Source organism: Lichenostomus cassidix, chromosome 3, assembly GCF_008360975.1.
Source record: "Lichenostomus cassidix isolate B80296 chromosome 3, HeHo_3.0, whole genome shotgun sequence".
Classification (NCBI taxonomy): Eukaryota; Metazoa; Chordata; class Aves; order Passeriformes; family Meliphagidae; genus Lichenostomus; species Lichenostomus cassidix.
Genome location: NC_139483.1, coordinates 21,606,457 through 21,628,617, shown reverse-complemented (window position 1 = coordinate 21,628,617; position 22,161 = coordinate 21,606,457). Strand labels below are relative to the sequence as shown.

The following is a 22,161-nucleotide window of genomic DNA, read 5'->3' as shown; positions in this document are numbered from 1 at the left end:
AAATTTTTGGAGCTCATGTGGTCCAACACCTTGGTAAAATCATAGAATATCTTTGGCAAAAGTACATATTATTTTCTTTCTGGTTCTCTTTCTAATTAAAATGCCCAAAAGAAACTGGTGGCAGAAGGATCCATTCTGCGTACATGACTAGAAAAAACAGTGCAGGTTAAATTTAAAATATATGCAATTCCTTTCTTTCTAACACATGTATCAATGCACTGAGGCCAATATAATTATAAAAACAGACACTACTGACTACAATCACTACACAATATCAGAGTGGATCCTCTCCCTGTCTGCAATGATTTGATATATTAATACACACATTGTAATTTAGGTCTTGCAACCCTGAGAATGAGGATAAAGTCCTGAAATAATGAATGACACAGGGTGAAGAAAACTGAGCAGCACTCTCTCTATACAGCACTCAAAACAGCTTCGCTTCCCTTGGAATTCTCTTGCCCTTTCTCAAATGAAATGTGATTTCAGCCTGCCTTGTGGGAGCTTGGCTCCTGCCATGCCGGATATCCCTGCTCAGCAGAGGGCTGCATTCCACCCGGCCTGCTGCACTTAGCCACAGGAAGCACAGCACAGAGCTGCTCCAGGCTCCCTGCCAGGGACTCGGACATGGCCTCTCCTTGATCCCAACCTGCTGGACATAATGAGTTTGTGCCCTTCCTGTGGAGAGCCAGGCTAAAGACACATGCTGGAGCTGGCCACTGAAGAAACCCAAATATGGCAAAAATGCCAAGATGTGTGAGGACAGGCATTGCAAGCAAGGATCTATCCTATCCAGTGTTCCTGTCCAGCTGATGAAAGAAATTTCCTTAATTTTTAATGTCTCAACAGCTGAATTTGTAAAGTCAGAACTTAATGTTCTACTAAGGTATTAATATGAAGTCTCAGCTCCATTCAAGTCAATAGGAGCCTCATCTCTGACTTGGCTCTGAATAGCTGGTGTGGGCTTATTTTAGTAACTAGCCCTGTATCACAGCAAATATAATTCAAAGATATCATGTATAACTATGAGTTTTACTATTTTTTATCAGTTTTTTCAGTATGATACTTGGAAAGTTTCAGGAAACAAGATGATTCCAGGAGACTTCTGTAAATATAACTTTTACAGGAATAACAATATTGCATACTTGGTCTAATTTAATAGACAATGTTTGCCTGTTCCAGGTAGCAAATATTTCAGTAGACTCAACCAGAACACAATCAAGTAAGTCCTTCCTTTCCTTTAAACACAGACAACGGGAACATCAGTCATCCACATGGTGCTGATAAAAATGGGGTGGTTTGTTTTTACTGAAACCCTCCCTGTTGGTTTTCCTGTGTGGCCATGGGCAAGTCAGGCACAGGGGCTGTGTGTCACTTCTGCTTCTCTGGAATGAAAAGAGCTCTGCTGCCAACTTTTCAGGAGACAGGTAATGATCAAGAGTTTGATCTTTTGATGAGCTGCAGCGTAAAAGAGCAAGATGCTTTCATTATTAATATTCTCATGCATTTATCCTGTAGTAATTTAATGCACAAGACAAAAATTATTCCTCAAAGAAGCGTAGAAGATAAATCCTCTCGAGCTGTTCTATGAGTGACAGAGCCAGGGAATGCTGGATTCCTACACATTTGAGTTCTTTGTTTCCTGAACTCTGCTTCCTCCTGCCTTAGGAGCAGCTCTGCTGCATGTTCCTTGCAACACCCACTGGGTGCAGTCGCCGTGCAGCCATCACAGACTGCCCAGCTGACCAGGTTAAATAAAATGCCTGTATTCTGCCCACTTTTCTTCTCTCATGGGGGTCATTAAGCTGGGGAGTTTGCCTTCCATGTAGCTTTTTTTTTTTTTTTCAGTAAAAAGCCCCCTTAGGATGACACTTGCAGGATTTAAATGAAGCTAAGGATGGCAAATAGGCCTGAAATCTGTGGGGCAACAGATGAATCAACCACAAAATCTTCTGTCTTTAGGAAACTGGGGGATATTTCTCCTACCCCTCATGTGTGGGATGGAAATGCAGTATCAGGACTCCCAGACAACCCTCTGTTTTATGGCAATGAAGTGCAATACAACTAGCTTAGGGCATTTTCATGTTTTAAAGATAATTTCCCTATGTTGTCATGACAGGGTTAAATCCTTTTCCATGTTCTATATAAGCATTTAACAATCTTGTATTTTAATATAATCATTATAGGTTTTCAAACCTCTTGGTTAATTCAAAAATTGGATAATTCAACATTCCTATGGCATATTTTATTGAAAATGGCTAGTATGATGGAATGAATAGAGACTGTCATTTTGTCTAAAATTTCATAAGGAATAATATCATATATGGATAAACTGCATTTCTAATGCCTTGAAAATATAAAGTTTTGAGCCTAATTCTAAATATGTCCATTTTACAATTGAATTTAGCTTTTTGGCCTTAAGATCAGTAGTCCATTAAGTCACAAGCTGATGAAAGAAGTGTAGGTAATGGGAGAAGAAGCAGCCTGTTCTTTGGCCTGGCTAGCTGCAGACAGTCCAAGTAGTTATTCTAATACATCTTACTCTCTTAGGAGAATTACAGTGTCATGCATTTGTGCTTAGAGTTCTAGCACTAGTAAGCTCAGGTTTTTATTTGAGTGTGATTTCACCTAAGCTAACAGGAGCACCCAGGGAAGCTGACAGCTGTAAGGACACCAAATACATTGCAACTACATGGATATGATTCAACCAAGATTTTTTTGAGGAGACAGTATCTTATTCAGTCCAATAAAATACAGTTCTATTCCCAAGAGGCCTTCCCTTATGTCTTTAATGGAAAAGCATATAATTATGGGACTCCTATAATTACAACAAGAGCTGGCTCTGTATGATTCTGTTCAAGACATGCTGACCTGCACAGCTCTAAACTGGCAGCTTTAACTCAGTATCTGCAGTAAGGGTGTGACCATGTGCTCTGTGCTTCTCAGTGGTTCAGATCACTGATTTCAGCACTGGCCCTGTGATATCCATCAATCCTGTCTCCTGGTGGCTCACACAGACAGCTTAGTCAGCTCCATGAAAGGTTTCATTTTTTAAATGAAAAATTCAGATGAACATTGGTGCTGTCTGTGATTCAGCTGCCTGTGAAAAATAGCAATGTCCTCTGATATTCATTGTTTGAATAGTGCTGCTGTGCTGGAGTGATAATCAAAGTAAGATCAATTGTAATTATGACTGAAAAGAAGGTCTCTGTGATTAGATGATCTGAGGACACAGTTTTTGGTTGCATGGGACATCCAGAAGAAGAGAGAAGCTTAGAACACAATACCACAAGGCGCAGGACCCCAGTTTAAACTTCATTTGAAATGGAGTTGTCAGTCCTGTGTTTCTGAGGTGAAAGCCATATTGGTCACATCCAGTGGCAAAGCCTGACTCCTCACCTAAGCTCTGTGGTTTCTCTTTAGCCAGAATCACAGAATCTGGAGTCTGTTTGATCCCACCACAGGCTAGTTCATCATATATTGCTGGCAGAAAAGAGCTAGCTTTGGTTTGAGTGGGCATAAGGTTTGTGTCAGTGTTATTCTGCACAGAACACGAAAGCAAAGGGAGGCAAAGTGACTTGCTAGGCCAGAGGGGCTTGGCTTCCCATGTTTTTCCAGTGCCAGTCCAGTAGGTGACCACAAGGCTTCTTGTGTTGCTTAAAATACTGAAATGGCCTCCAACATTTCAGTATCAAAATCAATAGCATTCTGGTGAATTGGGATGTTCATTTTCTTTTCCCTCCCCCCTTCACACATTTTTAATCTCTCTCTCTGCTGGTACACTAAATTTGTTTTGAGGTTTCAGACAAATTTGGAACATTTTCGTTTTTAATTTTAAGTAGTAGACACGAGGGCCTGACCCCTTTTATAATAACTGGAAGGGTTGAATAATCAAAGTCTGAGTAGTCAAGGTCAAAGTATGTTGCTTAAGGTACATCTTGCAGTTATCTAATACCAACTCTGTACACCACAGATGTTAAACTACAAAATCTTTAGAACCCCAAGATTTTTTTTCTCTGTGAACAAATTAAACAAGACACCCTTTTTAAACTGAAAATTATTAATGTCACAGTTGCCTAACATTGCATGAGGTAGCAGTGCCTCTGCTGGTGTTTAGGTCTGTTCACATCAGCAATAATACTTAGGATAAAGCTGCTTCTGTCTTTAATACAGGATCTGTAATGTCACGGGAGGTTCAATGTCTGCACCACAAGCACAATTACATAATGATGCATCACCCACAGCATCTATTGGTGTGCATTTGTCAGCAAGGACGAGAGGCATATGCTTAGAGGGATCAATGTTCCTGTGAACACATGGCATCAGAGGGATGCCAGGCACCCCCATGGAAATGGATCCCAGGTAGCCTGGGTTTCTTAAGGCATTGCTCTCATTCTTCCTGAAAGTAAGAACAAGATCGTCTCTGCTTGGCTATGCTAATCTGCTTTCCAAGCTTGATACAATTTGTCAGGACAGGCTATTTCATCATTATAAAAACTCTTAACTCGGGGTGTTACTCCTGCAGCAATAGATTTCAGAGTGAAAAGGGAGAAATTGGCCAACACATGGAGCTACACAGCAGCACCAGTTCATGGCAGTGCTTACACTACAACTGGTGCACTTGGAGACCTAGAAGGAAGCAACACAAGTGTGCTTGCACATGCCTGAGCCAGTTTGACTAAACCTGGCCAGTTTGTATGTAAGTGGTCAAGGTCTTTTCCAGCCTTAATGATTCTATGATAATTACTCCTACAGAGCTGTTTCCTATCTCTAACATTCAGAATAACTGCTTCAGCCAAGTAATTATTCTTAAGCTTTTTGGAAAGAACAAACTGGAAGTAAGGGGCTTATATCAGAAAAAAAAAACCAGGCAGGAAGAGACAAATTGTAATGCAAATACTATGGGTCCCCTAACAAGAAAGGGTTCAGAAGAGGGCAGGGTGGGGCATTTAATGGCTGCTGAATGGACAGCCAGCCCCCATCAGGGTGAATACTGAGCACTTGTCTCATAACTTTATCTTCAGTGGTGAGCTCACCAGCCCCTTGTCCTGAAGTCTGTTTTTTTAATTGGACTTACCTTCCCCTCCTCTAGCTCTGTTTGGAAACCCCTTAGAGCAGTGCAGTGAGATCTGATGAGCATTGTTAGGCAGCCCTCTGCTGCCCTGGTCCTTGGCCTGGTGTGTTAACACAGACTGAAATCAGAGCCTGTCCAAACCAATATGCCACACTCTGGATGGAACATCTGAAAACAGCCACCTACACTTTTTAATGTGGTGGTCACCACTGGCAGAGCAACTGAGAGGTGCAGGAGTAAGCTCTGCATCTGCCACAGATAAATCAGAAAACGACCATGAATTAAGACCACAGAGCTCCTATCCTTTGGGGAGCCTGGGAGAGCCAGTACTGCAGATAGGAGAGGCAGTGCTATGAGCAGGCAGCTCCAGAGGCTGCTTTTCATGGACTGCATGCAGCACTGGGAACTGATTGCAGGTCGTGTTTTAAACAGTACTCAGAGATGTAGACATGACTGGGTTTGAGAGATTGTGCTTGAGCAGTTCTCTACCACAGGGTATCTCACCCCCGTGAGGAAATCAGCTGTCCCAGCTGCAGCCTCAGGCATTTACTTTGCAACTCACTCCCTGCAATAAAAACATAAGAATGAATGTTTTATAAAGCTGGAAGAAAATACTTTCTAGTACAGTGCAGAAATGTAGTGCATCCTTCTCATTGCCATTTACTCACCACTACACATGCCACTCTTCTTTTTAATTTTGTCACATATGCACTTGCTGCCTTTTCTTTCCAGTTTTGCCTAAATGCTAAAGTAAATTTCAATCTCTAAATATCTTTCTAAGTCTTTCTTGTAGGTCTGTGACTCAGCTGAATGAAAGCACCTTCCAGCCTCTTTATTTTCTGTGCTTTAGGGTGCAGTCCTGAGATAAGTAAGTGAGCTTTCTCCTCATTTGAGGCTTAACTGTGAGCCATTCCTCAGGTAAAAATCCAGATGGAATGTTGTCAGCAGAGTTCTTACCCAGCTCTGGGACAAGAGGTGAGCAGGGAGAAAGTAAGGCTGATAAGAGAGCAGCATCTCACTGGCTATTTTATGCTCAAGTCACTGTTTGAGCAGAAGCTTATGATCGCACAGATCTTGGTCTGAGAAATTCCTATTTGGCCCAGCACAGCACAGCAAGTGGTGCCAATGCTAAGCCAATGCCACAGAACCCCAGGCCTTCCTAGTAAATCTGGTTGATAGTCAGTTTATCAATACCTGATACCTGCCAGGGATCAGGTGAATGCAACATGATCAGTAACCTGCTGCATCACCAGAGAAAACTGAGGGCAGCAACCACTTTGACAGATCTTATATAACAAACAAGTCAGGTCCAAAAATCTCAGCACAGATGTAATAATCCTCTTATTTATATATCTCCTTTTGGAGGGGATGAAGGACTCTTAACATTTCAGCACTGGAAACTTCCACTGATGATGCAAGTTGGGAGAAAGATGCTCAGTGTCCTGAAGGACTGAGGGAGCTGAGCCTCTGCAGAACCACAGCAGAACCAGACAAAGAGGCACTGAGCGATCCAGGTGCAGCTGGTGCCTATGGGATATTCTTTGAGAAACGTTCTCCTACCTTCACATGGAAATTAGATAGAAGCAGCACATTTATCTCTAGCTGTGGCAGATAATTTCTGGGAGGATTTTGCATTTGGGATGCGTTCAGCAGAGATTTATCATCTTAAAGAAACTGTGGGCTTTGCCCAAGGTCAAGACAGGACGGTCTGTGCAATTGTTTGTGGCAAATCCTTGGTCTGCAAAGAACAAAGTGAGCAACCCAAAGCCTTGTGCAAGCTGAAACATTCATTTTATCCTTTACATTAAACATTAGTTCCTCTAGGTGCTCTTAAACTGGTTTCCAACCTAAAACAGAATACCAGGCATGAAAGAGCAATCCAAAACTTAAATCACCATGGCAATTTACTTGACTCAGAGCAGCAGAGCTTAAATCAGACCCAAGTTAATTTTGCTGACATTAATACCATATTCTGACATAGGAAAAATTTTGTTCTATGTCTTATGTGAAAAGATAATATGTAAAAAAGTCTAACTTATCAATTGTTAATATAAATTGCTAAAGGGTACCGAGACTCGCCCTACTTTCCCAAATAAGATGCATCACCAGAAAATATTTTGTCCACAGGAATATTTGTATTGCAAATGTTGAACCAGCTCACGTAGCATAGTGGGGTGCACTTCATTATCTTTTCAGCTCTCTGGAAAATGTGATGGAATACAGGGACCTACCAGAGTGTGCCAGATTTTTGGATTACCTATCCAAGGATATATTACCCCCATGAGATCCAGTCATCTTAAAAATGCCCATGGCTTTGCTCAGGTGGGGATAAAAGCGGATTTGAAAAAGTGTGAAAACGGAAAAGCTTTGTTATGATTTATAAGGACTGGGGAAGGAGTCACACTTTGCTTTTCTGAACCCAGTCCTGGAGACTTTCAAGGGCAGGTGTTAAGCTGACAAAGTACAGATGGGTTGCAGGTTCCATGCTAGGCTGTATTTAGAGAGCGCAGTGGGAGAAACAAGATGGCTTTCTATCCCCATCCTTTTCTGAATGTGATTTCATGATCCTTTAAAAGCCATGTGTCCCTTCTTCATCTCCCAAGACGTAGAAAGTTGTTTTGACTTTTTTTTTGACTGATTTGATTTTGTCTGCCTCCAGCCTTGCAGCAATGCAAATGTCTTCCTGGCAAGAAAGAGAAACCACCTTTGATGTCTGAATTAACTCCCAGCAGCCAGGGCACAAGGCAGGAAGGAGAGTAAGCAAATCCCAGTGCAGAGCCTTTCCATACAGAGAACATATATTTTACATAAGCATGTAAGACAACTCCTACTCTTTATGGAAACATCTCCCCAGGGCTCCTGCATGCAACTTTGTGATTGGTCTTTAATTTAGCCCTCAGAACAGTTGTCATCAACAGGAACAGGAACTCAGCTTCATCTTCGAGGCATATATGGACAGTAGTGATCTAAGACCACAGGCTCCCATTTCAAAGAAATATGGGGTGGAGGTTTTTTTCCATTTTCTTTTTTTGAATTGAAATACCATATTCTTTCCAGGAAGAAAGTCTATGTACTATCCTGCATCCTGATTCTGAAAGATAGGGGTGTTCAATAAAGCATTTTGGGTTCACAACATTTAGTCCCTTCACAAAGGCATGTTTTAAAATTATTTAATTGTTAATTTTAAATTGGTTTTACATGAATCATGATTAAAAATCAATAAAACCCAAGCATGACAGGACTCATTACAGAGAGGCAGAAATGGATTCTCAGTTGTTGCTTATTCAGTTGTTGTGTTTAGGCAAAGGAGCCTTACTGTTGGTTTGTTCTGTTTTACTTTCAGCCTGTGAAACTCCTCCGTGGTGCTGCCTTGGGGCATTCCCTGACCCAGTGCCACAGGCAGTAATGACAGCTAACTGACCAATTTACAGACAGGGCATCTTGTTCCTTACCACCACCAGCACCTGTCTTCAAAGAATCCCTGGTGAAGTTACGATATTAAGCTTATCCCCCTTTTGTCAGATTATAACACAAAGACTGATTTGTTGAAAAGCTGTGGTTTTCTACAGCTCCTTTTTGCTGTTACTTTTTTTCCTTTTAACAGTTTGAGCCTTATTAACCTTCTATAGCAGGTGCTGCAGCAATTAGAAGAAATAAATATAATTAACCACTAGCAAAATATATTTTCTCTCTCTCCTCAGTTGCAAACACTGAAGTGTTAAAAAAAGAAATAACAAATTTTGTCATACTAATTTCTGAGGTGGGTGCCACACTAGTACTCTACCTTGTCACTGCAACACAGACTTTTGATACCAAGTAAGGGTTATTGCCATAACCTGGAGATTTCCATGCAGTGCTATAACTAATGTTACAAAAGAATGTTTTGTTCCTGCAGTTTTGATAATTTAGCTGCAGCTCTGGCCTGTCTTACTATGCAGCTTATTCCTGATTCATCTTCTGAGCTTACAAAATACCAGATAAAAATAGATTATTGTTCTATCTAAATTCCCATAATCCTTGTGCTCATTAGAAATAAAGTCATGTAACTGTTCTTAGTCAGGATTGCACTAATTAGTACAACTGGCACTTCTGACCTTGTGATTTCTACCCTTAATACACTCAGGTTGGCTGTGCTGCCTGCATTACCATACCCAGCATATGTAATACCTACTTACACAACAAAGTGCTGCAGAGGTAAATGCAAACCAGATAATAAAAGTCAGGAGCCTTTTGCAGGGTTGTATGGAGTTTTTTCACATCCTCACCCTTTAGCTTCATCGAATATTTTGTCTTTATTTCCATGTAACAAATTAAAGGGTCACAAACAAAAAATCAGGGACCAACTTTTCATAGATCCTTTAGGGAGACAGGACAGTTCCCCAAAGAGTTCTTGACCAGTGGCTCTGGTTCAGGTTAGCAGCATCTTGGTTTCTATAACAGCTCCTAGGATCTCAAAATTTTGGAGCAATACCTGCACAAGCTTATTAAACTTGACCTCATTTGACTGGGGTTTTTTGTTTTTAAAAGAAAGATTAGGATGAAGGAAGCAACTTCCCTGTTCACACTTAGGGAACAGCTTTATATTTTTAGTCCTCTTCACTATGCAATAAAATTAAATGTGTGTATTTTGTATATGAAATTAAAAACTGTTGGCAGCAAATTTTTGTGCTGTAGCTGCTAACTTATTGTTTGATTTATGTGTGTCACTGGAGTCAGGAAATCATTAATCCATTAATAAATCTAATCCTCTCACCATCAAGCTGTATGGATAAGTATTTAAATAAATTATACTGCTAGGACAATCAATTCTCTGAATGTTGTAATAAAAAGCAGAAGGAACTTAACTATGCAGGTGATGGATCTACCACAATGAGAACAGAGATTTAAATAGTTCAGAGAAATACTTAATCGTGGTAGACTGACAGAAGATATAAAAGCAGGAAAGGTAGAGGGAAAAAGCTACATCAGGGTTTGGGGCTCTTTTTAAATCTCTTGTAACACAAGAGAGAAGGACGAACCAATGTAAATCCAGAAGATTTATAAAGAATGAAGCTTTTTCTGAAAGAAAGTGGACTTCTGACAGAGCTTCTAAATGGTCTGCCAGACTCATTAACCTTCCCAAGCTCAAAAATCATCAGATCAACAAAAAACCTCCAAACCACCCCCAAACTAACCCACCAAAACCAAAACCAAAACCAAACAAAACAACCAGAAACAAACCAAAGGAAAAAAACCACAACCAAAACCCAGCAAACTCTGACAGTGAGGAGGCAAACTAAAAGTAAAACAAAACAGGGATATAAATTTCAGTGGGCCAGGACATAAGCCAACTTCTAAGGGAAGGGTTAGGAAGCAAATTCCTATATATAGCAAGGTTATTTGACGCTTGTCCACTCCAGGGATCCTTACAATTTTCCCTGAGGCACTTGTCCTGGCTATTCTGGGTGTGAGGATAATGGCTCAGACATATCTGGGGCCTGATACTCTATGCAGCTCAAATAATCTGTGTTTACATAAGAAAGAAAGACATTGTAATAGTTACTCCAAATATGAAAATTAATAATCTGAAAAATTAGTATTGCATTTGTTACTATTTCTTGCAGAAAGCCTGGAGCAGGAAACAGAAACATTGCATTGAGAAGGTAAAAGCATAGAAAAGCAATTTGCTATCTAGCTGCTAATAAAATTATAAGTTTGATAGGCTTTTGGGCCAAAGCCCATCAATTATTCAGTGCTGTTACCTGCATAATGTAGGTCACAACCTCCCTCTCTAATTAGGCTAAACAGCGCCTACTTCTATTTCAGCTCTGTAATAAAACATTTAAGGCAACAGTTCTGATTTCAGGACTCGAGGGATGGAGAACTGAACACATGCCCAAGATGGGGCTTTCTCTCCCTTCCTCATCCTGAGCTCAGCATGGAACTGCTGCATCTTCAGCCTTTTTTTCCAGCCTGGAGTCCATGACTGACAGCACCTGCTGAGCTCTGTACGTAACACAGTGGTATTTTACTTAACCCTTAGATAAGCTAAGCAGACTAGAGTTTCTTGTTCCTCTCAACTAAGTTTTTTCAGATCAACTTTGTTGCTTTAATTGTCTCTGCCAGGGGTCTTTTAGGGGTTGTGTTGGCACGGCTTCACTTCGTGTGTTTAAGGCTCATTCAGCGATTGGCGCTAAAAATCAACCTAGGCCTAGATCCTTCTCTCAGGACAACAGAGACACTTCAGAAAGGGTCTGACAGGTGATATGGGCAACCTTTGGTGATTGTTCTCACACACAGGTGCTTCTGCCCATTTAGCAAATCTTTAGCTGCCTCTTCTGAACTCCAGGGAACAGCTGTGGTGCAAACATGGAGCATCAAACTGCATCTTGTATTTCCCTAGGGGAACGGCTGGAGGAAGAAAACCCATCAGCTACCACCTTGAGTGACAGTGGAATAAATGCTTAACATTGGAATAAACAGAAATGGGAGAAAATTTATTTGACAGAAATTAATCCAGCACTAGTTATGCAAAATTGCTTCAGCAAGTATTACTGCAGGCCTGTGGGCAATTAACACAGCTTAGTTTTAAGACTCTACTAAATATTATTTACACCCATTTTTGTCATCAGTTTTGGATTAGGAATTTTGTGGAAATGCAACCCCACCCTAGTTATAGGATACAAGGTTCAACTCATTCATAACTAATAGATAGATAAAAAAAATGTCTAATATAGTTTATGAAAATATTGCACACAAACAGACCTGCAGAATTCTACTAGCCAATTGCAAATGAAAATTTTCCTCTCAAAGAGTAATTCAGCACAAATTGACCTTTTAGTTTTTCTCCTTCAGATTCTCACGTGAGATTATAAAAACACAACTATACTGTCATACAATAGTCAGCCACATTTGCCATCTGATCAAGTTTAGTCCTGTAGTTATCTTGAGCCAAACCAGTGCTACTTTTTCCCAAAGCCGCAGAGAAGAGCCTTACTGAGGTTAGCTTATTATTTACTCTTTGTATAGACCCAGAGTTTGATCTTATTGATCCCTTTCACAACATCCACTTTTTTGGAATTTCCCCAGTTTTCCTGGGTACTCTTAAAAAAATCTGCACATCACCGTCCAGTGAGATCCTTGCCACCTTTAATCCACATAAATCCACTACCTGTTCTCATCAGCCTTTAACACATGCACAATAATGTCATTTACAACAAACTCAATTTATTTTTAAGCAAAAATATTGGCAGCCTTTATTCAGCTGCACCAGCTCCCAGCACAAGCTGCTCTGAAATTCCTGATGCCTCACTTCTCCAAGCCCCTGGAGAAGTCCCAGTAAAACCAAATGGCTAACCTGGTACAAAACTAGACTGACATTAGAAAGGACAATCGACCCAAGAGATTTCTTCCTTATTCCACAGAGAGCCTAAGCACATATGGGAAGTTTAAGTACTAACAGGTTCTAGCTATATAAAGGTATTGACAAGAAAGGCATTTTTTTTCCTCCCTCAGAAGGAGATACCTTTTCTTTACCCTTGGGATTAAAGTAACTGCAGCACTTAACATGCCTGACCCCCTTGGGTGCCTGTTTTTTTACCTGTAGCCTTTCAGTATCTTTCACAGGACAAATTTCTTTTTAATTCAAGGAAAAAAAGGTTTTTTGTAAACCAGACTAAGCACACATGACATTCACATACCTTTTTTATTTGCTGTTTCAGCTGAAATTAGTGGTATTTAAAAATGAAGAGCATCCTTTCAGAAAAGCTGTGATAGTTACCAGAACAGCAAAAATACAATAGAGTCCTGAGAGATAAAAATTTATTTATCTGATCAGCATGTCATGATATGGTCACAACTCATACAGCTGACATTCTCATAGCCAAGAGGGATGTTTTTTCTTTTTAAAAATACATTTTTCTTTCCAGCAGGATTTTTTTTTTAACAAACATTTCATACTAGGCAGGAATTAAAAACAATGGCTTTTTCAATATGACAACACAGCTGGTAAGCACTGGATCCCCCACCAGTGTCTTAATATTCAGATTTCAAGTTTCCCTCCCGCTCCCCGATTCCCCCCACCCCTCACGGAAAAACACCACACAAAAAAACAAGACAAAACCCAGAAGGGAAACAAAGAGGTAGACGTCACTACAACCATGGTGCTGTTTTGGAAATTGTGCAAGATGTCTCACAATGCTCCAAGGAGTTCCTTTTCCCTTCATTAGACGTTGCAGAACTGGGCACCAGCAGTGAACACAACAGGTGACAGGAGCTAAGAGCCATTGCCAGGGACAGGAGCCAAGAGCCATGAGCAGCAAGAGGTGCCAGAGCCACAGAATGAGCAGGGCTCTTCCACTCGGTGCTGCTCTGCCCAGCTGGAGTTGCTTAAGAACACATCCCTCTTTACAAGTGTCCAGATCTCAAAATGACGACAACCTTGCTCCCAACAAGGCTGGAGTCACGTCCTTCTGGGAGGCAAACCAGGGTCAAGGGGGCTCAGGTTCTGCTCTTGGCACACTCTCAGCTCTCAGAAACTTTAAGACTCATTGCTACAGTGACTTGCAGAGAAACTCCACAGCCCAGGCACAGACACAGCTTCCAGCGGGTGCTGGAGTGAGTGAGGGCTGCACAAGCTGCTGTCCCCTCTCCCCTACTGCTTCACTCCTCCCCTTACCACTTCTGGCACTGAAACATTTATCTCTGTGTCCTTCCTAATAAACAACGTTATCTATCACAAATTAACACTGCAGTACAGTGAATCCAAGTGTTATTTTACTATTTGTTGTGGTTATGGTAAGCACAGTAAAGGTTACCATTAGTTATAAGCACAATAAATACAACCATCAAAGAAAGTCTTCTCATCTATTAAGGATCAGAAGCATATGAAACAGACTTGAAAAAAACCCCCAATAACTCTATTTTTGCCACACTAGGGAAAAAAAAAACCCCAAACAAGGAAAAGAAAGAGAAATACTGCTTCTGGTATCTGTCTACATTTCTGAATGACATCTTGGCTGCTGGAAAGATTTTATTTAAAAACGTCAATGAAATAAATGCAGCAAAATAATTCCAAACATGACCAGCCCTTTGCAAAAGCACTGACAGTCACTCCCGGCTTCCATATCAATTTTATCACACAAAACAAAAATAGAGGTAACAGAGAAGAGGAGGAGAAAATTGGAGGTGAAGATAACTGGTATTAAAAAAAACCTTGTTCATCATACAGTATGAACATCATGGTGGAGTAATTTTAAGGAACTAACTCATTTTAATAGGACAGTTGTTCAGTGAATAATTACTTCATTATCCCATGGTAAAATAAAAGGTCTAACTTTAAAATGCATAGAATCTTTTCAAGGACTTCTTCTATATCACAGCCAGGCAGTCTACAATTCTTACAGAAAAAGTAGAGCTGCTCAGAAGCATTTCTAATGTATGCAGACATTTTAAACCAGAGTATGGTTTCCATTTTGCTCTTCCCATTGCTGCTTTGTATTTTTTAAAAGAAGCATAAAAACTATCAAATATGCAATTTTGCAAAATAACCCTTTATTTCATATGGCTCCATTATTTCCAAACAATACAGAACCCCAGATGTGTAATTATTTTGTGTGATTCTATCAGATCACCACAAAATCTCCAGCTGACTGTCAAGAGAATGCATCCAACCCTGGGCTCGTGATCTGGAAATCCCAGTTTTAAGTACCTTTGGTCCCAAAATTTATGTCAAGGCAAAGCGGAGCAGTTGAATCCTGTCACACACAGTGATCGGTATCTGTTATTATCTCGTACAAACAGGTGAGAAAAGTTAACAGCACTTTATGGCAGTGTCACACACAAAAAAGTTACATCATCTGCAAACCAAGTGAACAATGAACAGTACCACAGTGATCGCTTTATTTCTACTGCAAGAAGATGCACCTTATTTGTGACGCTGGGGGAGAAGGAGAGGAAAGCTTTTAATTTTCCAGGAAAGCAAGGTAAGCTGAAATTTCACTTTACAACAGCTGGTGAGAGCAACTTTAAAAAAAAGAAGAAAGAAAGGAAAAAGAGACACCATGGTTGCAAGACTCAACAGAACCACATGTGGAATCCAAGTGAGACCAAAATGGAGGCACACTCACTCACTCACCCCAGGGCACTGAAGAAACTGCTCAGCGTGGAAGGGCAGGTGCTCTTCACATCACAGGATTCACAGAGCAGCAAAGCCAAACCGTGAGGACACAACTTCAACAGTAACAACTTCTTTATGAACAACTAAACATAGAAACGTGGAGATGTTTTGTGTGCAACCCTGGCAGAGAACCATCTTTATTCGTATTATTATTTGCAATGCACTCAAATTGCTCTGTTCTCACTTCTGTGTGCAACAGCTTTCAGTTGGCATTTTTTCTGTGAATTTTTCTTTTTTGATAATTTTACACGTTTTCCCATTAATTTTTCCCCTAATATAAATTCAACATTGTATCAATTTGTGATCAACTGTATGGTTCATTAACATCACTTTCTATCAAAACACGTTTTGAACTCTCCAGAGGAGGAAACCCATGCATGGTGCAGCAAAATGCCCACAACATCCAAAACTGCAGCCAACTGCCAGAAGGTAGAACCGAACTGCAACCGACAGGAATTCATGTTTTACAGACTTGCCTGCTAAGCTCCAGACAGTCTGGACCAGCACGGTATTTTTAGCACTGAATTTCCTACATTTGTATCCATTTTACATTTTTCCCTTCATAGCAAAACTTCTTTTATCCGATTTGTTCTCTTTGATGAAGCAGCATCCAGGATCATGCTGGGAGGGCCCTTTGGTGTTGCTTTCCAATGCTTTCATTCCACTCGGCCGTCAGGAGCCACGGTGTCAGGTGCTCTTCACATTTTCCAGTGCAGGCAGGAGAGAAACCTGGGACCTACCACTATTTACTCACCCTACTGAAACAACAACCAGTGCTTGGAAACAAATGTCTGGCAACAGTAAGAACTACAGAGGAACAAAGTGAAAATGAACAGGACCAGATCAATCAAGTGCTTGTCTGAAACATTACTGCGCAGTGCTAATTTCTTGAGGCAGCACGTGAACACTCGCTATTAACTCCAACCCACTGGGAAGAAAAAATAAAAATACTGCATTGGAAAAAACAAGATGCTCTTACATGGAGTTCACAGAGTCTGTAAAGAACAATCTCCTGATGTGAGGAACTGCTGTGCAATCTGCTTACATAAACTTCCCTTTTTATATCACTCCAGCCTGTCCTAGCTCAAAATAAAATGAGCTATACTCTGGGCATCTCTGTGGTTCTGATTGAACTACCTGGGGAGGACAGCAGTGAGTAGCTTGCCACCTGCCTTTTGCAGTTGTAGGTCAGTCCCATGGGCAGCAGAAATAACCACTTACACACAACAGTGCTGGGCTGCCCCAACACACCCCCCAAAAATGGCAGATTAAATACATTCATTCCATCAGCTGAACTTTAGCAAGAGCAACATGAAACAACAAACACTCCCCAGACTCCCTCCCTATCAGGGCATACCTACCTCTTTTTAATGGTTACACCAAAACTCAGGTGCAAAAAGATGGTATTTATGAACAGCATCTTGCCTAAAACACGAAGCCACTGGCAGCCACTGTCCTTTGCCTCCAGCCTGCAGTGGTTCTGTGGAGTCAGGGAGGGAACCCACAGTTCATTTTGCATCCATGCCCCCTGAGCTACCACTGTTGCATGTGGGGGCGAGCAGGGATGATATATTTGACAAGGTATTTTTCCACAAAGCCAGGGAAATTGGCATTGCCTCGTGTTTCGGTGTGCTCTTTGCTCCCCCCCCGCCCCAAAAGGGAACACTGGCAAGGTTTTGTATTCTGCACACCACCTCCTGTGATTCATGTAGCAGCAGAGGGAGACAGAAGGGGAATCAATATTGCTAGCTCAGAGCCAAAACTACTGAGGGCTTACTTTGTTCTCTACAAAATTACTCTGTAAAAGGCAGTATGCCAACATCTGAAGTTCTGGCTACCCTGCCTGTATTTAGAGAGATTAGTTTTATTTTAGGAACAGTTCTCTCAAATCTGTGCATAATCACATAAACACAATGCCAACCAGACCTGCCAGAAGTGAGGCTGTACATCACAGACATCATTTCAAAAGGATCCTGCATTACACATCTGAAAGTGTCTTCTGTTCCCATCTGCCCTTCAGTTCAACCCCTCTTTCTTCCAGTAAGATTCTAGCAGTAAGATTAGCAGGAAGGTGAGCTAATTAATACTGCCCTCCATGTAGTTATTCAGAATATTTACCATACTTATTTTTTCAGTAGTATCTTCCTACAGATTTATGATAGCAATTATACCTATTTTTTTTGTTTAAGAAACTAGTTTTTCTTCTATTACTCCTTAGCAAAACATTAAGATGGTTGGCATTGAATTATTTAAACTCTCCCACAAGTATATTTAGCACTGTTGCAACTAGCGGGGAGAAAAAGGCCTCTATAAACCACTCAAAGGTCACCTTGGTTGGACTGCAGTATACAAAATACAAAGGTGGCTAAAAATCACCAGCAGCACCAGCAGACCTTCAGAAACAGCTAGAACTGCTCTGCCTTCCAATGCGTGACAAACAAAGCTTCCCTCTGTTCCCTCAGTTTTATGTCTTTCCTTCACTGTGTTTTCACCTTTAAAAGTGCATTTTCGAAACTGATGATGATGGTTGAGCTGCATTCTGAACAAAAAGGGAATTTAACCGGGTGACTCTGTGTTTTCCAAGTTTCCCTACAACACGAGACACTGGCAGCACGCGGAACCCGCAGAGCTGATGGCAAGACCACAGCAGGGATGGGCTGATTCACCCCACGTGGACAGCTTTGAATCACACTATGATGCTGCAATGCTTTTTGGAGGAGCAGTTCCTCACAGGACACACCTGACACCGGATCTTATTTGGGTGTTGGGCTGAGATCAATGTGTCTGGTACAACAACTGCTGACTGCGTAGCCACAGAGACACCTCCACCAGCTGTCGAGGATCTCTGACTCCAGCACAATGAGCTGCAATAAAGTACACGTTGTGCAAATGAGGAATCTCTACCACACCAATGCTGTACACACTACTGAAGAGACAAGTTGCTGAATTTTCTGAGCTCTAACTACAATGCCAAGAAATACTTGTGGTGACAAAGCTTTCTTGTCACAGACATTCTTCTACGGTGGTTGTACGATTGCACCTTTTGTCCAAATGCTGACTTTGCTTAAGTGTGGGTGAGAGTATACATTTTTAAAAATACAGACAATTCTTAAAATAATACATCATCAGGTCACTATGTTACTGATCTTCACTTTTAGTGGAGTTTAAAATTCCCCCAAAGAGAGGTAAAAGTCCATCCAGTATTTTCCTTTACTCTTGAATATTCACATTTGCACATACAACATGATACTCATTTGCAAGAGCCTGGAATCCCATTGTGTCCTCAGGTCCCATTCCACTTTTAAAATAGGCAATGGTACAAATACTGAAAGAGGCAGTACCACATCCCTCCTGACAAAAATGCGAATGATTGTATGGCAACCAGCCACAGGTTACTGAGGGTCATCTCCCGAGAAATCGCTTTTGTCTGACCCTGGGGTGGTGGAAAAGCTCCTACAAGAGAAAAGAAAACACATTTAATGCTTTGCAGAAGAATGACAGCCTCAAAGCACAATTCTTTACTGCCACTGCTGCTCCCAGCAATGGTGCCCACACACAATTAATTGGTTACTGCTCTATTGTGCTGTCAAACTTATGGAAGAGTCTCCAGCATTATCAGACAACTTCAAGAAAATAAAAAAAAAACAAACCAAAACACAACCCCTTATCATAATTACTAAGAACAATTTTACCTCCCTTATAAACTTTAAGCCTAAGCCTGAAAGCATTCCTTAGAAGCTATCACTGTACTCAACCTTTGCACAACTAAGTTTTCTGTGTTATTTCTGAAATTTTATTAATATCACCACGATCAAATTGAATGGATTCCATATTAAACTTCACAGCTGTTCAGTGGTGATATTGAGGTTCCCCTTGAAAATGTAAACACACACACATTCACTTTTTTTAAAGACCACTTTCCACATATTGTTTGAGCACAGTCATACTGACTAAGTAAACATTGTAATTTTCTGTGGAGTTTTCTAGAAATTCTTTACTGAAATCTTGCTTAGATGGGAAAGACTGGAAACGATTCAGCTGACAATAAAATTTAATTTTTCCATACTTTGACTTTTTCTGACTTGCAACACTACATTAAATATGCCTGAATACATCAGAGCTTTATGATCATAAGCAAACTATTTGCATATATTTACATCAGCATATTAAATAATTTGTGTTACATTTTACTGAGATGCACAAAGCCTTGACGACACAAAGCACTTTTGTTGTTAATCCTGAACAGGGGATATAAAACTCTAAATATACCAGAGAGGATGATGTACTTGCTGCAGCATTATGGAGTCTCAACTTCTCTCAGAAGAATATGAAATTAATGATTCAAAGAGTAAAGATGCAGCAGTGTCAATTTTTAATCTTAGGAACCACACAATTTGGGCAATTAGATACCATCAGCAGCTTATCTCTCTGCTTCACATTTGCAATCACTGGAGGAACTGCAATCAAGCATTTAAGACAAAGCTTTTCTTCCTGCATGAATGGTCTTAATTAAAAAAAAAACAAAAAAAGCAAAACCAAACCAAACCAAGAGAAAGCCTAAAAATCCCCTTGATGAGCTCCATCCACCTCTCCCTGATAGGTATTTCACACTTGGATAGAATTGCCACATCATTTATTCCCCAGTAACTCTCACAGCTAAATTTCTATCTGTCCACTCTATGCTGCATTTATTCTTCCATGGCCCATTTGCTTTTCTGTACCAACACTGACCTCTGGTTTAAATACCTTTCCTTGCTCTCTGGTAGGTACAGACAGCTGTCTCTTCCTTCTCTCCCAAGCCATCTTTGATCCTCCCCTTTCCCAGCTGAGACAAGGCAAGAAATTTTAGTTGTCCTTCACAGAAACAACTCTACTTCCTCTTAATTTTCGCTCCTATTATATCTCCCTTTTCCCAGCTCAATTTCGATATTTTGACAGGGATGATTGACCTGTATGCAGGATTTCCAGATGAGGTTCCAGATTTGGTACAACAAAGAGTGCTTCCCTCCCTTCCAACTGCTCCTAGTTTATGGTTGGGTTTTTCTCTTTAATTAGTCCCTGAGTGTTTCTGTCCTGCTAAATGTAATCTCACTTGTGTTACTGTGGGCTTCAAGGTCATCCTGCTAAAGAGTTCAGAGAAATCAAGAACTTGCCAGTACCAGTTTTCCATGAGCTGCCTAAAACAGCAGTCTTTCTGTCACCTACAGCTATCAACTCAAAATGGTTGTAATTTTATAAATGAAACGCGTAAAATGCACCTGGAAGAAATAATGGGACAGTTTCATGTCAAATTTTAGGCATACTTTTTTTTGGGTTTAATTTCAAGAGGTCTAATATTACAGGTTTTTCCCAGGTGATTTACATTCTAAACACTCAAGAATATGGCAAGATGGGGAAAGGTGCTTTAGGCTATGCTTCTTTTTCTTCCCAAGTAAAAATATGCCAAGAGAATGTATTCTTACCAATGATACTGTCAATGCAAACTTTTAAAATTTCAGGGAGCATTAAATGTTACTCCAGCTTTATGAAGTAAGCTTTATGAACAGAGAGAAGTTCCTAAGCAGTGTGTATTGTAAAATAATATAATGATGATGATAAGAATAATAATAGAGATGCTGAAACAGCCCTAAGTCTTCAAACCACTCCCACCTGTGACCATGTACCAGGTCAGTACAAAGCTGACTCTTGAGCAGCTTCAGGGATTCCTCACCTGAGGACCCTTCCAGAGGGGATTCCCCTCACATTCAACCTCAGGACCTTTCCAGGGGACTTTCAACAACTGTAACAGTGCTTTTTCAGTAGGCCAACAAAAGCAATGCAAGCAAGTTCTCAACAGGTATAAATGGCAGTAACTTCAAATTATGCTAATTTATGCCTAATAAGGTCCTATGTCATAGCATTTACATTTAAAACATGTCTTTATTAATTCATACTGATTGCACTGGCAAATTATTACCAATTATCCTGTTTTGGAAGTGCATTTTAATGAATAAAGCTGATTATATTAATTATACTTTCAGAAATTCTGGACTCGTTAGATTTTCTGGGTATGACCTAATAGCATAAAATAATGTCACAAAACCAAGAATTCTTTACAATCTGTTTGCTACACTTGTATTTTTAAAGATATGCACAAGATTATTTGTCTAATGAAGTCCACTATACGCATTTGGATGTGATTTATATAGCAGGATCTGACTTTGCCATCAATGATGTCTGAGCGACAGCAACATTTCATAAACCAAAATACAACTCGGGGTTGTTAAAGAGTTCTATTAATCTCTTTAAGCACTTCAATTGATAAATTAAGCACTCAAAACTGAATTAAAGCAGCCTTTGCAATAAATCATTTAACAGAAGAAGCATCTCTGTTTAACACAGTCACACTGGAATACTAAACTCAGCTGATTTGAGACACTGAACACTTTCCCCCATCAACAACTGTGATTTGCTAATGAAGAGAGTATTTTTCTTTAGAGACAAGTTACATTATTTCATCTGGAGTCTTCCTACTCAGTCTATGTTTTATAAGCTTCCTTGACTGTTTATCAAAATAAAGGTCAATTTTTTCCTCTCTGGACTTCATTTTTCTGTCTTATTACGATGTATTCCTGTATTTTGCATGCTGAACACACACTTCCAAATCCTGTTCCCACCTCTCCCTCCTACTGGAGGGCAAGTGACTTCAGTATCAACTGTATGGAAAAAAAAGCCCTGAGCAAACTCCTCTAGCAACATTTTCAAAGTATTTACCTGATATTTTAAACCACATGTGTGCCAGTATCCATTCAGTAATGTTATTGATGCCCAAGTTTATTCAAATTCCTCTGCTCCATTAACATGAAAAGAGTGGCAGCAAGGAGCCCAGCACTGTCAGCACAGGGTTGCAGATCATGACTCCAAAAATTGTGCCATGTAATTCTCACAAATT

General features: G+C 40.3%; 1 protein-coding gene across 3 annotated transcripts in view; it reads right to left on the bottom strand.

The window, feature by feature from the left end:
- Positions 1–18,422: 18,422 nt before the first annotated feature.
- The window catches only part of LPGAT1 (lysophosphatidylglycerol acyltransferase 1), a 55,582-nt gene continuing 51,843 nt past the window's right edge, over positions 18,423–22,161 (bottom strand). For all 3 annotated transcript variants that reach the window (XM_085054868.1, XM_085054867.1, XM_085054869.1), the window contains one exon: positions 18,423–18,683. In XM_085054868.1, the coding sequence (XP_084910994.1) occupies positions 18,532–18,683 (152 nt within the window). In that variant the 3' untranslated portion in view covers positions 18,423–18,531. The remainder of the gene's footprint in view (positions 18,684–22,161) is intronic.